At 63.4% G+C, this 17,729-nt stretch overlaps 1 protein-coding gene across 1 annotated transcript in view; it reads left to right on the top strand.

Moving 5' to 3' along the window:
- NCOR2 (nuclear receptor corepressor 2) overlaps positions 1-17,729 on the top strand; it is a 207,269-nt gene that overhangs the window by 171,462 nt on the left and 18,078 nt on the right. The window contains 11 exon segments of the mRNA XM_082698599.1: positions 2,480-2,600; positions 3,522-3,675; positions 7,344-7,508; positions 8,242-8,381; positions 9,040-9,142; positions 9,378-9,482; positions 9,783-9,886; positions 13,458-13,608; positions 15,801-15,941; positions 16,336-16,422; positions 17,000-17,298. Coding sequence (XP_082554725.1) covers positions 2,480-2,600; positions 3,522-3,675; positions 7,344-7,508; positions 8,242-8,381; positions 9,040-9,142; positions 9,378-9,482; positions 9,783-9,886; positions 13,458-13,608; positions 15,801-15,941; positions 16,336-16,422; positions 17,000-17,298 — 1,570 coding nt within the window.

Raw genomic sequence — 17,729 nt, 5'->3', positions numbered from 1 at the left:
CGGGCCCAAGGGGAAGGCCCTAGTTCCCTGGCAAAGACTTTGCTTTCTATGTGTTATAAGGAAATGTTCCTTTTTAACTTTAATACTTGTGTCTTTTCGTAGTTTTGTATTTCTGAACACCCGTAAAATACGGCATTTCGCCGTTCATGGAAGCAGTATAGTTAATCAAACTCTTGGTCTCCTGGCTAGCGCATAGTACGTTCTTTATTTCTGTCTTTCACCGACTATACAGTCCAGCCACACAGCGTACGGGGGAGTGGATGTTATCTGTCCCCAGAGGTGTGCCGCCATCACTGCCATTGAACTCCGGGGTGCTTCTCCGGCACCCCAGAAAGAAACCCCGTGCCCTTCAGCCCGTCGCGTTTGGCTTCTCTCTGCGGGCCTCTGGCTCTCGGGATCCGTCCACGTTGTAGCGGGGGTCCTGCTTCTTCCTCGGTATGGCTGGATCTCAGTCCGTTGTGTGGACAGACCCCGTTTGGGGGTACTTGTGTGGTTTGCACCTGTTGGCTGTGGCGATGGTGCTGTTGGGATCTCTGTGAACAGGCTGTTCTCGTGGGCCTGTGTTCTCCGTTCTCTTGGGCGAACCCCCAGGAGCCGGATGGCCGGGTCGGGTGATGACTGCGTTCCGCCTCTAGAGGAACGGCTGGACTGCTTCCAAAGCACGCTCGTTTTAAAATTAACGTTTACAAGTGTGGGTCGGTTTAAAAGGGTGCTGGGAGGCAGAGGGGAGGGGAGGCCGGGCATGGCGTATGCGTTGAGGCAGGTGGCGAGCGGGAGGACAGCTGGTGGCGTCTCTGCTTAGGCCTGTTAGGGTGCCTGGGCCCCGGGGCCCGAGTGCAGGAGAGCAGGGGGGGTCGGCAGCTACAGGAAGGGCCCCAGAGCTGGGGAGCAGAGGGTGAGCAGGGTCTGGGGAGGTGCAGAGGTGAGGGCGGGAGAGAGGGCGAGCAGGTGGGGAGGACCATGGAGGCCAGCTGAGCATGGAGAAGTCAGGACAACCTTCCTCTGCGCCTCAGGCAGCCCCAGCAGGCGTCGCCGTGTCTGTGTCTGCTCAGCCGAGCGTGTGGCAGATGTGGGGAGGAGGCAGGTAACCGCAGGACAGCCTGTCATGGCCACGGCTTTGTGGCCGCGCCACCGAGAGCAGAGGGCACCTAGGCCCCAAGTCAGGAGTCTGCCCGGCTCCATCTGCAGAAGGGGGCGCGGGTTCCTCATCGCTGGGGGTCTGGCAGCAGCTGCGGGGGTGCGGACAGGCGTGGGCCCTGCCCTGGTTAGCACGGCTCTCGCCTGGAAGGCAGTGGCTGTGGGTTACAGTCTGCAGGGGGCATCACCTGGTGCGATCGCCGAGCACGGTGGGGACTGTGCCCACAGGATCCTCCGGCTCTGGGGACCTGGCCTTAGCTTTGCCCTCTGGGTGAATCCCAGCCCGTGGCTGATGCCCTGGTGCACCCTGTTGGGTCATCTGCTGCGGCATCCTGCAGGCTGAGACCGGATGCCGGGCCCTTGTGCTCCCCTGGGCACAGCGCTGGGTCTGCTGTGTGTTCAGCAAGTACAGGTGGCAGGAGAGAGTCAGCAGCTGGGCAGGAACCTGGCAGCCCTGGTGGGTGGATGAGGGTTTGAGGCTGCAGCAGACTGAGCTCCCACCTTGAAGACTTCATGCCAACTGGGGGGCCAGGCGGGGTTTGTGGCAGGTTGCTGTGCCCAGTACTTCGGGAGTTCCTAGAAATCCCTGAAGACTTCCTGAAGGAGGTGACATCTGTGAACCCCTCAGGAGCCCCACCCCACAGGGCAGGCTCTGCCCAGGTGCCTCAGACACTGCAGCCCTACATTGGAGGGACCCTGCCCCTGGCATCCGCTCTCAGGTGCCCCGTTCTGTCTGTCCGCAGCAGGTGGACATGAGCTCGCTTTGGGGAATGAAGCATTTACAGGCCGGGTTCAGCTCAGGCCTACACTTCTGGCTGGTGTAGACCGTGTACCAGCTGAGCAGCTGCGATCTACCTGCTCTTAGCTCTTCGGTCAACGTGAGGTTGCAGTTGGGGGAGATTTCTAGCTGCGTGGGTAGTTTCCCCAGCTCCTGTCCTCCAGGGAGCGGGGTCCACTCCGCTCCATGCCCTGGCGCCCGAGCCTCTCACATGTGCGCGATGGCTAGTCTGACGCTCGCCGAGCCCTCATCCAGTGGATTCTTCCGGGTTCCTACAGCTTCCGAAAGGCTGGTGCCTCCTGCGCTGGGCTTCCCTGGGACTCGGCTTGCCTCGGGCTGTCTCAGGCGAGTGTTTGATCCCGGCCTGGGTCTCCGGGCCTGGAGGACGGAGGGAGGAGTCGTCTGTCCCCGCTCGCCACCCGCAGAGTCCTGGTGGGTCTCCTGGGCCGGGTGGCCCTGGACACGTGCCTCACTCCTAGCGGCGCCTCCAGCCCCCGTTGTGCAGGCCTGGAGCCAGGAGAGCCAGCTGTGAGCCCCCCGGGCTGACGCTCGTCTCTCCCTCAGGCTGCTGTCCCCACGGCCCAGCCTCCTCACCCCCACCGGCGACACCAGGGCCAACGCCTCACCCCAGAAGCCTCTGGACCTGAAGCAGCTGAAGCAGCGGGCGGCCGCCATACCCCCCATTGTGAGTGCCCAGGCGCCCCCTCTCGCACCCCGGGACTCCTGCCAACGAAGGCCGCGGCCGCCGTGCCCCCCCCCCTTCAACCCTGCTTCGGGAAGGCAGTGGATCAGGGCAGGCGCGCAGCCCCTGGGGGCGGGGGGGCAGCACCTGCAGCCTCATTCCTCCCAGCCCTTCCCAGCAGCCTCCTGTTTCCTGGAGAAATCCCCATGGAGATGAGGCGGGAACTGCTCCAGGGAGCCGGGTGGGGCTGTGCGCGAAGGAGGGAGCTCGCCGCCTGCAGGGCTGCCTTCTGCCCTCCTGGCCCGGCGCCCCTGCAGGCCTTTGGGCCTAGAGTGGCCGTACCCACGAGGCTCCCCCACCCCCCGGGGGGTCTTCCAGAGCTCCCCCAGACCAGGGACGGCAGGTCCCAGCACCCTGGGGAGAAGGCCTCGCTCTAAACAGGAGGCCCTTGGGGGAGGCTCCCCAGAAGAATCTCCAGGCCCCTTGGGGGGGAGCCCTTTCTTCACCACGGCCCAGCCGCCGCCAACCACCCCTCTCTGAGCAAGTGTGCCTGGGCTTCCCCAAGTGCAGCAGGGGGCTGTGGGCTGAGGGGCTCTGAGCTGACCGGGGCTTTCGGAGTGAGGCGTCCAGGGCGGCCCGGGCTACACTGCTAGCTCCCCAGGGCTGGGTGCAGTCCCGTTTGTCAATCCTGATCGCTCTGAGACCCACAGAGACTCAGGGCCCAGGCATGGGCTCCCCACTGGGTAGCTGGGGATGTGCGAAAACCCTGCTCTCCTGTCCCCGAGCCGTGTGCCCTTGGGCACCTCACTGCCGTGGCTCTCAGGCCGGTGTGTCATGCTTAGGGGGCCCGGAAGGCTGTTCCTCAGCTCTGTGGCCCCTGGACAGCCTGTGAAGCTGTGTACCTCCCCCTGCTTCTCTCAGCAGGTCAGCAAAGTCCATGAGCCCCCCCGGGAGGACGCAGCTCCCCCCGCCCCGCCACCTCCACAGCCCCTGCAGCCGGAGAACGACACCCCCCAGCAGCCCAGCAGCAGCCCTCGAGGGAAAAGCAGGAGCCCTGCACCACCTGCCGACAAAGAGGGTGAGTAGGGGGCTCAGCCTGAGACTCCCCGTGGCTCAGCCCACTTGTGAGCTCCCAGAACCGTGGACAAGCCTTGGCGCCCAGCTGGCAGCAGCTCTGGGACCTGGGCAGGAAGCACTGCTCCCTGCGGTGCTCAGTCTGACCTTATTCCAGCCCCAGGTCACTGGGTTCACTGGGGTGCCCGCGGGGGTGATTCTCTGAGCAGCTGCCCAGGGCATACTTTATTGTCGCCAAGGTCAGGGGACAGGCAAGGTGTGGTTTCTTGCTCTCTGGATTGTCTAACTCTGCCTCGCGTTCCCCGCTGGACCCGAGAAGTTCCAGGCCTGCGTCCCCAGAGGGGCCCCCTCCCCAGGGCAGCCTGGCACACCGCACCTGCTGTGTTCATCACAAGCGATGGGCAGCGGCCCTCTGGAGTCTTCCCCATGCTGGGCCGGCCTACGCGTCTGCCGGCCACTCTCAGCATCAGAGGGCAGCGGGACCCCCGCCCACCCTCCCTGAGCAGCACAGCACAGGGGTGGGCTCTGGGGGCCAGTGCTGCCTGCACCGTCTTGGATAGAGCAGCCCTTCTCTGGAAAGCCAGGCTGGCCCTGGGCCACAGGCCTCCTCGGGGGTGGTGCTGCTTGCCCGAGGACAAAGAACAGGGCTGTCCCTGAAGGAGGACGGCTGCATGCTTCCCACAAGTGACACGGGCCTGCCAGACATTCCCTGTTTAATCAGCCTGCCCCCTCGCCGCCCTGCGGCCGCTCCCACCTGCCACAGGAAGTCTCAGATGCCACCCGTAGGGACAGGCCTACATCCCGGCCCGCACACGGGCTGGCTTTCGGCCCCTGGACCAGGACATGGGTTGAACACCTGTGATGCTCTCGTGCTGGGCTAGGGCCTGGGAGTGCAGCAGTGAGCAGGACGAAGTCCTTGAGTCAGGGAACTCTTCATGTGACTGAGAAGGACCCTAAGCCAGGGCATGCGCATAAGAAAGCAGATGACTTTAGGTTAGTTTGCACAGTTGAAGAGCAAAGCAGGGTGAAGAGAGGCTCAGAGGAGCTGTCTCTGTGGAGATGATGACTCAGTCACGGGAAGATCTGGGGAAGGGCTTTCCAAGCAGAGGAAAGAGCATGTGCAAAGGCCCTGGGGTAGTTTGATGTGTTTGGGGGGTTGCCAGAAGGTCGCTGTGGCTGGGGAGAGGGTAGGATAGAGAATCAGAGAGGGAAATGGTGCATGATTGCTTAGGGCCTTGTAGGCCATGGTACCATGTGGATATTGTCTCAGGTATGGAAGAAGCCTTTTCAGGAGGAGCCTTGATGTGTTTGTCTTGTGGCAGAGAATCTAATTCCATTTTGGAAAGATCTCTCTCTCTCTCTCTCCGGTCATTGTTGAGGAGTAAAGGCTCCAGGGAGTTGTGGGCAGATGGCGGAGGCCACAGTGCCATTCCTGACCACCGTGGTGCCAACCTGGACTGCGTGGTGACTGTGAGGTGGGGGTGTGCGAGGAGTTTGCATCAGAGGCAGAGGCAGGGTGAGGCCGGGCTGGCTGTCTGCTCTCAGGACCTGGCTGGCCCCCCTACTGGGGCCAGGACAGCCTGTGACGGGGGTGGGATTCACCGGGCAAGAGCGGGTTCTGGCTCCGGCTTTGGGGCATCAGCCCAGGGGTTGGCTGTGCGGTGCTGTCAGGGGCCCAAGCAGCTCCAGCCGTGTCAGACCTGAGCAGGGCTGTGCTTGCTGTCCGTGGGTGGCTGGGCACCACACAGGGCTCGCCAGGGCCTGCTGGGATAGGTCATAGACCCTGTCCTGGAAGGAAGGAAGCCAACACCAGTGGTTTCTGAGTCTGGCCTCGGGTTGTGCTGTTTCCTGGAACGGCTCCCCGCCGCAGACGGTGCACCGGGCAGCAGGCACTGCGTGCTTTTCTTGTGGGCACACGTGGGAACCTGACATCCAGCACTACCTCGCTGGTCTTGCGGGAGCCTTCCCTGCTGCCTGGCTCCTGCAGGGAGTAGCTCAGCCAAGCCGGTCCCTCAGCTCCCCTGGGGACAGCTGGAGGAACAGGTTGTCTCTACAGGCTCTCGGCCTCCTGCCCAGCCTGGCCCAACCCCAGATTTCCCTTCCAGCCCCGGAGCCCACCCCCGCCCACCGCAGCCCGAGTGGGGCTGCAGCACACAGACTGGATAGCCGGACAAGCCCAGGCCCGGGGGGGATTCCCTGCCCCATGACCCTCTCCTGCGGGCTGCCCACTTCAGCAGGGCACAGGTTCAGGAGGACCTCGGTCTCTTCTGGGTGGGGGGAGAGAATCTGGAGCACGCACGCCTCCCCGGCCACCGGCTGTGCCCACAGCAGGCATCACTAATCGATGCGAACACTTGGCTGCCGTAGCTCCGGGGGCTGTCAGAGCTTCCCTCTGTCATCTGGAGGTGGCCCAAGAGATGACACCTGCCTGCTATTCTTGTCCCAGGGCCTAGAGAGTTCTGGCGTTTCCAAGTTGTGCCTCCTGCCCAACTTCTCAGCCAGTTCTCTCTCTTGGGACTGGTCTCCCAGCCAGTTCTCAAGGGAGAGGTTCTGAGCTGGAGGCCGATTTCAGTAGAGTGGGAGGTGGGCAGGAGAGCAGCATGACGACAGACCCGAGCCCCTGGCCTCTGGCCCTGGCCACAGGGTGTCCTCCAGGCCTGAAAATCTGGGGCCAGCTGTCATTCACCCTCCTGAAGGCAGAGCGCCCAGTGAAGGCACAGACGGCAGCCTGTAGCCTGACTGCCTGGGCTCCAGGCTCCCTCCCTTGCCCGCCTTGGTGGGCCTTTGACCGGGTGACTTCCCCTCTCCTGGCCTCAGTTTTCCCATCTGAAAAACGGGGATGGCAGCAGTGCCGCTCCAGGTGCAGCGAGGATGAGCAAGTTGGCACCTGTGCCCTTGGGAAGTGCCAGTCTGTGGGCGGCCTGGGCAGGGGATGGTGCTACCCTGCCGCTGTGTGATCTGAGCTGCACAGGCCGGTGAGCAGTCAGGTCCTGCCTGAGCCAGGTACTTGCTGGTGACCTTAGAGCGTGCCACCGTGTGTCTGTACCTCCGTTTCCCCCCGTACGGCAGCGCTGGCAGCAGTCTGTTTCGCACGAGCTTACTAAGGAGCCTCCTGGGGTCCATGCCCGTGGGGGGCGCTTAGCACAGTGCCCGGCACATCGTCCCTGTCCGATAGACGGCTGCCTTGGGGGTGGTTCTCCTGAGCGTCTGGACCTCGGGCCACCCCTCCCTCCGGCCAGGGCATACGGATCATAGCAAGCCTTCCTCACTGTGCAGCGGCCAACCAGCTTTTTCTAGAAAGAGCCAGACAGTAAATACTGCAGACTTTGTGGACCAGCCATTCTCTGCGGCCGCTGCTCAGCTCTGCCGTAGACAAGTCCACGGGCGGCGGGCCCCGTGCCTCCGGTTGCCAACCCCTGCGTTGAAGCTCTGTCCGGGCACCTTGCTTGCCTGGCACCCTGGGACTTAGAAGCTCCCTAGGATCATGAGGGCTCAGGGTTCAGGGTGGGGCCAACTCCCAACACAGACCCCTATTCCTGTTGGCCGGGACCCCCTCCTTGCCCAAGGCCAGTGCTGTGGGCACAGGAGGGCCTTGTTTGAGCAGGCATGGCAGGGCCACTGCGTGCCCGAGGGGGGCCAAGTTTGGCTGACTGCCCTCCCTCGTCCCCTCAGCAGAGAAGCCCGTGTTCTTCCCGGCCTTTGCCCCCGAGGGCCAGAAGCTGCCCACGGAGCCCCCGTGCTGGACGTCAGGCCTGCCCTTCCCTGTGGCCCCTCGTGAGGTGATCAAGGCCTCCCCGCATGCCCCTGACCCCTCGGCCTTCTCCTACGCCCCACCTGGTGAGTAGCTTGGTCCAAGCTTGGGCTCCTCAGGCGCCACGCTGGGTCACTGGGTGCCAGCTCCTTGCAGTGGTTTGGAGCCGTGTGCAGAAGGAGCTTCGAGTCCGCTGGGACCCAGCAGGAGGGATGGTCTGGTCAGTGAAAGGAGAGGAGGAGGTCTATGGAGAGTTGAGAAATGGGCAGGAATAAGATCAGGGCCGCTGGCACTAGGGAGTCATAGGAGGTGCTCGTGCTGGGGAGGGGCAGCTCTAGAGTGGGGGCTGTGTTCTACCAGTGGCTTAGAGCTGGAGGAGGGACAGGCGGAAAGAAAAGCCTGGGGAGACCACAAGCACCAGGTCAGGTGAACCAGAAGGCCCACGTCAGAGGTTAAGACTTGATTCTGGGAGCACTGGGGAGCCATGGAAGGTTCCAGCGTGGTGGGGAGGATGTGAGCCCGTAGACTTATTAGAAAGATCCTTCGGTCCCTGTGAGGGGGATGGGCTGTCACTGGGGGGAGGGGAGGTTTGGGTAAAGTTGCAACGGAGGAGCGGATCTGGGCCCGAGGTGGGGGCGGGGCTGGGCCAGGGGGGAGCTTCCCTGAGGTGTGACATCTGAACTGAGGACACAGGGGCTCATCAGGACAGAGACGGGAGGAGCAGCAGGGGCACGTGTGGACAGGGAGGTGCCTGGGGTAGGGGCATTTGGGCCACGGCCACTGCTGGGGCCCTGTGGTAGACAGATGTGTGCCCTGCAGGTCACCCACTGCCCCTGGGCCTCCACGACAGTGTCCGGCCCGTGCTGCCGCGCCCACCCACCATCTCCAACCCACCGCCCCTCATCTCCTCCACTAAGCACCCCAGCGTCCTCGAGAGGCAAATGAGTGCCATCTCCCAGGTGAGGCGGGAACGGAGAACAGCTCCTTCCTTTTCTGAGGGATCAGTCTTTCCATCTGTAAAGTGGGGACATCGGGAGCTGGGTGGGAGCTGGGTACCCAAGGGGCTAGGGTCATCACTCTGCACAGCAGTGCTGGGGCCTCAGCTGGCTCAAGCTTGTCCCAGGCACTCGGGACCTTGGGCCTCTGGGGCAGTCAAGAGCAGGGGCTCCGCAACCAGATTGTGTGGCCTTGGGGAAGTTGCCTGCACTTTCTGTGCCTCGGTTTCCCCTCTGTGAAATTGAAGATTGAATGCACTAGACACGTAGCACATGGTGAGCCTGTCTGTGACTCCCTGCCCCTTGGCCTCCCCGACCCCACCCACCTGTGTGGCAAGGGACGGGGGCAAGGGGTCTGCTCCGTCCCAGCCCCTGTGGGTGCACCGTTCCCCTTGAAACCATACCAGGTCACGATGGCCACTTCACAGGCGAAGGGACCAAGGTCAGGAGAACCAGGGACTAGTCCGTGGTTACTCGGACTTGAGGCCCAGCGCCCCGACCTGCATGTGATCTCCTCTTGGGCTTCCGTGGAAGGGGATGTCAGGGCACTCTGGCTGGGCTTGGGCATGGGGTGGAGGGCCTGTGAGGGCCCCTTTGACCCCATGACCTCTGTCCCTCACAGGGAATGTCGGTGCAGCTCCACGTCCCATACTCGGAGCACGCCAAGGCCCCTGTGGGCCCCATCACCATGGGGCTGCCCCTCGCCATGGACCCCAAGAAGCTGGGTAAGGATCGTGCTCCCCTTCCTGGATGGCCCAGGCTTGGCTCTGGGGGTTCGTGTTGGGGGCATGGGGGAAAGCCGCTTGGCCGCTGGAACCATGGCCCGAACTTGAGGGCAGGGGGGCAGTCCCAAATTCCTGGCTCTTCTGGAGCTCAGCCCCTGGGCAGGATTAGGTCGGGGCCCTCCCTCCGAGCCGGTATCGCACGGGCGCTTGGCTCACCGCTCTCGCCCATCCCCAGCGCCCTACAGCGGAGTGAAGCAGGAGCAGCTGTCCCCGCGGGGCCAGGCTGGACCACCGGAGAGCCTGGGGGTGCCCACAGCCCAGGAGACGTCCGTACTGAGAGGTACGAGGGTGTGAGGGTGTGAGGGGTGGGCATGGGGCCCGGGGTGTGTCCTGCACCCCCAGCGGCTGCCCCTCTGCTCTTTGGAGGAGGGTCGAGGCAGGAACAGGATCTTTTATCCAAAATCTGCTGAGCCTCATTCTCTCCCAGAGGGTCCCAAATCCCCTCTTTATAACGGTTTGCCTCTTGAGGGGCAGGGGGTCCTTTGTGTTGAGACAGCAAGGGCCTCGCAGGTCAGCGGGAGCACAGTCCCCTGGGAAGGGGCTGCAGACAACCTGTACTCCTGTGTCTTGTGTCTTTTAGGGACGTCCTTGGGCTCGGTTCCAGGAGGAAGCATCACCAAGGGGATCCCCAGCACGCGGGTGCCTTCCGAGAGTCCCATCACGTACCGTGGCTCCATCACCCATGTAGGTGTCCTGGGGCCCCGCCTGCCTGGGGAGGGTTGGGGGAGGACCGGCGGGCCGCGGCTCCGGATGCGGCCCTGACCGCAGGCAGAGCGGCGGGCCAGCCATCTGTTCCCTCCGGCGTCCCTGCGCGGCGCCAGTCGTGCTGGATGGGGTGGCGATTTGCCTCCTGGTCATTTATCTTGTCTGCTTGGGGCCAGGCACGTTAGGTGCTGAGCGGTGTCCAAAACTCGCCCGTTCCCAGGAGCCAGCGGGGTAGCCACAGCAGGCAGCCCGAGCGTCACAGACCCGGCAGAGCTGGGCCGATGGCCTCAGAGCATCCAGTGCTTTGGATGGAGTAAAGCACTGATTAAGGACACCTGGGGCCGCCCAGGCTAGTGTGGGAGACTGCTTGGGGGTGAACCCCGCAGGATTCTCGGGGAACAGCATTCCCAGTTTGGGGAACAGCACCTGCGAGCATCTCTGACACGTGCAAGGGGCAGCCAAGGGCCGCGGTGCCTGGAGCAGGGGTGGGGCTCCATGGGCCAGGTCGTGGGGGGGTCCTCTGCACTCTGGCGCAGCCGGCCCCCACCCCTGTGGCTCCTTGCGCGCCGTCCTCATCCTCCCTGGTTTGGACTTTGGTCCCAGAAAACAAAGAGGTTTCCTCTTGCGCCGGCCTTGAATGTGTGGTGTCGGCCACTGAAGGGCTGGGGTCCGGCATCGTAGCTGCATTCGCCTCCGCAGCCGGGCGTGTGGGATGACATCGTCCCCTCCCCGGCTTTGCGGGGGAGCCGATCCAGAGGCCCCCTGGTGTCAGGGACGGGGGGGTCAGTTCTCTACGTGACTGAGGTCTGGGGCTCCCCGCACATCTGGGTCTCGTTGAGCCCTCTCCTCCCTGGCCAGCGAGCGTGAAGTGTGGCTGCATCACCTCCTCCTGGGGCCCCGGGCTTGCTCTTCTTCCGTCCACCGAGCTTCAGACAGGACACGTTAGTTCCACGGGCCCAGCACGGGTCAGGGCTGTCGCAGCTCGTTTGATAGCTAAGACGACCGAAGCTCAGAGGGCAGACTTGAGACCACGTAGCTAGTGAGTCGTGGACCCAGAGTTCTGTGCCCGGCTGTGTCGGGCTCTAGAACACCGTGCCGGAGAACGGGGAGCCAGAACGCACCGGTGTGCGTGCCCGGGAGCCCAGGCACAGACACGCTCACACACAGAGACACTCGCGCAGACATAATGCAGACACGCTCACAGACACAGGGCGTAGGGACAGACAGACACGGACCTCGGCAGTCACACTCGCAGGGCACACGGTGCTCCGCCCACACGCATGTTCACGGTGGAGCGTCAGGCCATAGGCTGGCCCGCGGTGAGCTGTTTCCGACCCCAGTGGCCTCAGATCACACCACAGAGGGGAAAGCTGCGGATTTTGAAATAACAGGCTTTTGGAGGCGGCTTTGCCGAGTGCAAAGAACAAGGAACCTGGGGCAAAAGCCAGGCCAGGGTGTTCAGGTCCCTGCTGGGACACACACTTAAGCGGGGGGGCGGTCTCTCTCGTACAAGTTCCTGCTCAGTCTTTCTGTGGCGTCACTGTTGTTCGAAGGTTGACATCTGCAGTTCCTGGGCACCCGTCCTCGCCGGGTTTCCAGGCAACCTTGACCCACACAGTCCCAGTCCCTCACACCCCTTCGATGGTCTTTGGCAGAGGGCAGCAGCTGCCGGAATGCATGAGAGGCAGACGTTCCCACAGCCTCGCTGCCGGCAGTGACGAAATCATGCCCAGACCACACGCACACATCCGTGAACCCAGCAGGCTCTCGAGGAAGCCCCAACACGCCGTGCTCCTGGTGCTCCCACCCACCCTGGGAGGGAAGGTCTGCGGGGCCCATGCCCTGAGGCTTGAAACAAGGCTCAGGCCAACAGTCTCCACGCTTGCACGATTCTGTCCAGTGTATTGTCCCCAAGGGCAGGGTCACGGCCCGTCGGGGTTTCTGGCCTCTGTTTGTGGCGTAGAGGAAAGCCGCTGTAAACAGCGTGGCTCCAGGACATCGACCGCTTTCAGTCCCAGCAGGAGAGCCCATGCCTGTCTCCCACTGTGCTCTTCGATGAGCCGCTGCCTTCCTAGGACGGACCCAGTTCCGCCAGCACCGAGCCCTGGCTCGCAGCGGCCCTGGTGTCAGCGGTCTCGGGGAGGATGTCCCTGCCGTGTGCTCCCACCTATCCCCGGACCGCCACCACCCAGTGAGGCGTGTTGCTCCTACACTGTGTGCAGAGGTAGCTCAGGTAGCTCTCAGACCCCTGCTCGAGCGTCTGCTACAAGAAGTCGGAGGAGCCTGTCTGCGTTCGGTGTCTTGCTGTCCGTCTCCTTGCGAGTCTGGATCTGCAGTTAAAGGCGGTTGCCAGCTGTTGCTCTTACTCCAGTGGGGGGGTTTCTCAGCAGAGGACCTCCCACGGGGAGACTCACTGGTCCGGGGCCCGGCACACAGAGGGACCCCCATGTCTGTCTGTGTTGACGGGTCATGGAATATAGACAGCTTGACTTGGGGACAGCTTGTCTATGCCAAGTGCCTTTGAGAATTCTAGATGCCGGGGTTATCTGCATTTTGTAGATGGATGGATGTATAGGCTCAGAGAGGCAATGTGACTTGACAGACGTCACACAGCAACTCGCTGGTAAAGCTGTTCTTCGCCATCCTGCAGTCTGACTCCAGACTCATATTCCAGTCCCCACACTCATGTTCATGGAAGCTGCCCAAGGCAGGATGCTACTCCACATGGCTGTCTTCTCTGTCCTTGAATACCTCTTCTAGCGGGGAGCTCACTGTCTCTAAGGTAGTGGTTCTCCGTTGTGGGCAGTTTTGCCTCCTCAGGGACTTGGGGCAATGTCTAGGGACATCTTTGATCGTTGCACCTTGGAGAAGGGGGAAGATGCGGGGGCACAGTGCAGCTCTGGCATCCAGGGGGGCCCAGGACGGCACCCACCACAAGGAAGCAATTGGCCCCCCGTGACATGGTGCCAAGGTTGAGAACCCCTGGTTTTGGGAAACGGGAGTGCATGGGATCCGTTCCTTGGCACAGCATGGGGGCCATGTCTCAGCACCCCTATCCGCTGACCGTCAACAGTTAAACGTTGGGGCTCGGAGAAGGTGACCCCACATGGGACCAGCTGGAACGCAGACTCCAGAGGTGGACTGCCTCGGTCCCGGTCTCAGCTGCGCCCCTGGATGAAGTCAGATCGAACACGCCATGCCTCAGTCTCCCCCTCTGAAACAGACATGGCGATAGCACCTAAATGAGAGAATGTATATGAGGGGCTCTTGCGGTTCCTGCTACACCGTGGGCGCTCTGTGAGCCGTGGCCCGGTGTTCCGTGGCCCGGTGTTCATGTGGCTGTGTACTGCTGGCTGTCTCCCACTTTGAAGCAGTGCACGGGTGAACGCGCGAGCACGTGTGTGTGTGTGTGTATGTGTGTGTGTGTGTGTGTGTGTGTGGAGGCGGAGGGACCTGTGTAGGTCTGCTGGTCACGCCCGCATCATGCCTGGTGAGCGCGAGGGGGGTCCCCGAGTGGAGCCTGCCGGGCTCACCCCCTCTGCGCCTGCAGGGCACTCCGGCCGATGTCCTCTACAAAGGCACCATCACCAGGATCATCGGCGAGGACAGTCCCAGCCGCCTGGACCGCAGCCGGGAGGACAGCCTGCCCAAGGGCCACGTCATCTACGAGGGCAAGAAAGGCCACGTCCTGTCCTACGAGGGTGAGTGCTGTCGCTAGTGGCCTCGCGGGGCTCGCGGCGGCCTTCCTCCTCCTCGTCCGCGGGTGTCTTCCATGCCCAGGAAAGAATCTTTATGTGGAGGGTTGATGGCACGGGAGAAAAGTTGACCCTATACCCATGGGGTACTTAGGGGGAGCGCGGTGAGGAAGGCCCCCCGAGAGCTCTCAGGACGCCCACGCAAGATGCACACAGGAGGTACCTGTGAACTCTGAGTCCTGGAAACCCACTCCTCCAGCGTGGCTTGTCCACCAGACCCCAGGCTGGTCAAGAGAGAAGGGTCCAGAAAATCACGGTCAGGGTAAAAGGCAGCCAGCTGTCCGCGGAAAACCCATCTGGAGAGTTTGTGCCCCTCCCGTTGGCCGGAGTGGTCAAGAACCAGGGCGAAGCGTTTTATCCCTATTTTGTGGCCATACGGGGATACCCAGTGTCCTTCTATGTGGCCACCCTAGTAGCCCCTTGAGAGACAGGGAGGCTTGGGATCGGGGAGGAGGATGTCTGGCCCATGGAGGTGGCTGCACAGGGAGCGAGGTCTGGATGACTGCATGAAGCCCAACCAGAGAGGTGGTGAGCTCCCTGTCCCTGCAGGTATGTAAGCCAGCAGCAAGGAAGTGTTGGCCCACCCTGCTGGACACAGGGGGCACTGAGGCCCAGCACTCCCGGCAACGCTGTGCTCTCGTTGGTAGCCTATAGGAGGCCACCAGGGTGTGATGACCGCAGTGACCCTCCCCCTGCCTCTCACCCCCTCTCCCCTCCTGCATTCAGGGGCCACAGCCAAGGACCCCCGCACAGAGGGCACTGAGGGAGGACAGAGCCAGGATGTGAGCTCCTCTCGGGGGCTGGCCCTCCAGGGCCCTGTGCCGCCTCTCCTCTGCTGAGCAGGCACCTTTTCTCCTTTCTGTCTGCCTCTGCCCGCGCCCCCTGCCCCTCGGCTTTGGGGAGTGGTCGTGGTACCATGGAGCCGAGGGACAGGCCAGGGGCTGCGTCTTGGGCACCAGGCTCGGCACGTGGCCGAAGGGCCTGCAGTCGAGGTGCACCGGGAGGGCGAGCACGGCCTCACCTCAGGTCCCCGCACCCGCTGTCAGCCCCCGTGCTTCTCGAGCTCTCGTCGGAGGGGCCGTTTGCACCAGGCTTCCCGTCTCCCCCGTGCTTCCCGGTTAGGGGGCAGCAGGGGAGGGGCAGGCAGTGGGGGTGGGGGCCCTGGCAGCCCGGACAGTGGCACTTGTCGCCCTGTATGGATGGGACCCCCTGGCTGGATTTCCCATCTCTCCGTATGCGTGTATATATACACGTATGTATAGTCGTTTGTCCGTTTTGATCTGAAATCTCCGTGTTTAAACGTCAGCGATTAGTCTTAAGAACAGTTGAGGGCTGCAGTGCGGTGTGTATGGAGGCCCCCGCTTTATAGCCTGTGGAGTGCATCGTGCGACGTAACAAGGGGGAGAACCTGTTGTCTTCCAGGGCAGGACTGGGGCCGTGGGGAGCTTGCATCTGCCGCTCTGGGCGGGGACAGGCGCCTGGGGAGCCCCAGCCTGCTGGCCAAGGTGGCCTTCAGACCCTCAGCCTGTCTGGGAGACCAGGGTGCTCAGCCCAGGGTTCCTCCTGGCTCGGTGAGGTCACATCTGCCGTGCACAGCACCCTCCCCTGACGTGGACTTGTTACAGCGAACACATGTGTGTGCACACGTACACGCGTGGACACAGACCGGCACGGGGCCCGTTTGTGCACCTGGCCTCAGTCTCTTCTCAGTGGCCAGGCCCGTGGGCCCGTGTGTGTAGCACGCATGTGCACACACTCACACCCAGATGGTGGTGCACACGCCGTACCTTCCCGCTCCTCTGCTCATGCCCACATGTGCACTGATGTTCATGTCACAAACGGGCACCCGTGTGAGGCCGTGTCTGCACAGGCTCGTATGGCCGTGTGTGTGGTAAGAAGCGCACACCTGCTGATGGTGTGTTGGGGTTCAGGACATAGGACGCTTTTGTGTCTTAAATCCCCTAGCCTGGCGAGAGGGGCCCCGGCTGGCCCGCAGGCTGCAGGTTCCCTCAGGAGGGCCCAGCCGGGCCCTGCGACAGGCCCTGTTGACTCCTGTCCCGGGTCCCCAGCGGCTTTGCTGGGACCGCGCCCCGTGCACCAGACCGCCACCCTCACCACAAGCACGGTCTGGGTTCCAGGTGGCATGTCGGTGTCCCAGTGCCCCAAGGAGGACGGCAGGGGCAGTTCAGGACCTCCACACGAGACAACTGCCCCCAAGCGCACCTATGACATGATGGAGGGCCGCGTCAGCAGAGCCGTCTCCTCGGCCGGCATCGAAGGTGGGCATCCTGCCCGGCTCCCTGCCCCAGCAGACACAGAACCCCAGCGGGCCTGGAACCTGCCCTGGGGTGGCTTAGTGGCTTAGAGTGGCAAAGAGAGAGAGTTTGTCTCTGCCCCGCCTGGAGGGAGGTGGTGGGATGGTTCGCCTGATTTTCCAGATAGGTAAACTGAGGCTAGGCTTTGCTGAGGCTTCCTCTAGAGGCAGGGCCCGGCCCGGGAGATGGGACGCTGCTTGCTGAATCTCGTGCTGCCCCACTGCCACTGTCTTGGGGACGGCTGTCAGTGGCCGGAGGGGCCCATGCTGGGAAGGGGTGGCTCTGACCCCAGCTCCTGTCCCTGCCTGAGGCTGGCTGGGGGACCCTCGTAACCATGACGTGCTTGCCCCTCCCCCAGGTCTCATGGGCCGCGCCATCCCGCCTGAGCGACACAGCCCCCACCACCTCAAAGAGCAGCACCACATCCGAGGGTCCATCACACAAGGTGCTCCCCGCCCCCCCGCCGTCCTTGTGGTGACCGCAGCCAGTGATAGGGGGTCATGCCATCGTGGCGGGGGACACGTGTCCGTGGCCCGTGCGGGCGCAGGTTGAAATGCAGAGCAAGGGTAGTCTGTCTTACGGAGAACGGAAGGGGAGCGCGGGGTGCTGCCCGTCGGCCTGCCCTGCACAGGCATGGTTTCGAGCATCTGTCCTGGGCTTGGCGCTGGCCCCGCTGCTCGTCCCGTCGCCGGATGTGGGACCCGCAGTATCACAGTAATGGTGCTGTTACCGCAGCCCCCAAACACGCTTGGCTGCTCAGTAGCGAGGCAGCGACTGCAGGAACCCTGCGGGGCTTTCTGTCCGGCGCACCTCACTGGGTATACGTCCAGTCACTGGTCCCGTTTTACACGTGACGGGACTGAGGCTCAGAGAGGTGCCGTCATGGGCCGGGGGTCCCACAGCGGGTGGGGATGTGGTCCCAGGGAGGCTGGCCGCAGAGCCGCAGGGCCGTGGAGCCCCCAGGTTAGAAGGGGCCCGGCAGGCTGCGGAGTCCAGCGTCAGCGCCCCGTCCCCCCCGGCAGGGATTCCGCGCTCCTACGTGGAGGCCCAGGAGGACTACCTCCGCCGGGAGGCCAAGCTCCTGAAACGCGAGGGCACGCCGCCGCCGCCCCCGCCGCCCCCACGGGACCTGGCCGAGGCCTACAAGACCCGACCCCTGGAGGCCCTGGGCCCCCTGAAGCTGAAGCCGGCCCACGAGGGGCTGGTGGCCACGGTGAAGGAGGCTGGCCGGTCCATCCACGAGATCCCGCGCGAGGAGCTGCGGCGCACGCCTGAGCTGCCCCTGGCGCCGCGGCCGCTCAAGGAGGGCTCCATCACGCAGGTACGGGCGCCGGAGCCTGGCAGGCTGGGCCAGGATCGGGGGAGGGGGAGGCTCTGAGCCGCTGCTCTGGCCTCTGCAGATGGGGAAACTGAGGCTCCGACTCCGTGGGTGCTCGCCCGAGACGGCACAGCTGCTCGTTCCTGGGCCCCGCAGGGCTCCACGCCAGGGGCTCTTTATCCTCAACCTCCTCTGGTTCTGTTTACGCCCCAGTGAGGTTCCCCCGCATTGTCCCCATTCTTCAGGTGGAGAAACTGAGGCACGGAGCGTTCAAGCAGCCTGCCAAAGTCCCAGAGCTAGCCATAAAAATAAAAGGCTGCCGCTGACTGGGTTTTTGCTCCAGGTCCAGGGTTGCCTGAGCGCCTGGCGTCATGTCCTGTTTCGCCCCCACAACCACGCTCTGCGGTGGTTCTCTTACTGTTCCCGTCGTGTGG

This window comes from Mustela nivalis (genome assembly GCF_964662115.1).
Source record: "Mustela nivalis genome assembly, chromosome: 14".
Taxonomy (NCBI): domain Eukaryota; kingdom Metazoa; phylum Chordata; class Mammalia; order Carnivora; family Mustelidae; genus Mustela; species Mustela nivalis.
The sequence above is the reverse complement of the archived record's forward strand: the minus strand, read 5'-3'. Positions and strand labels throughout refer to the sequence as shown.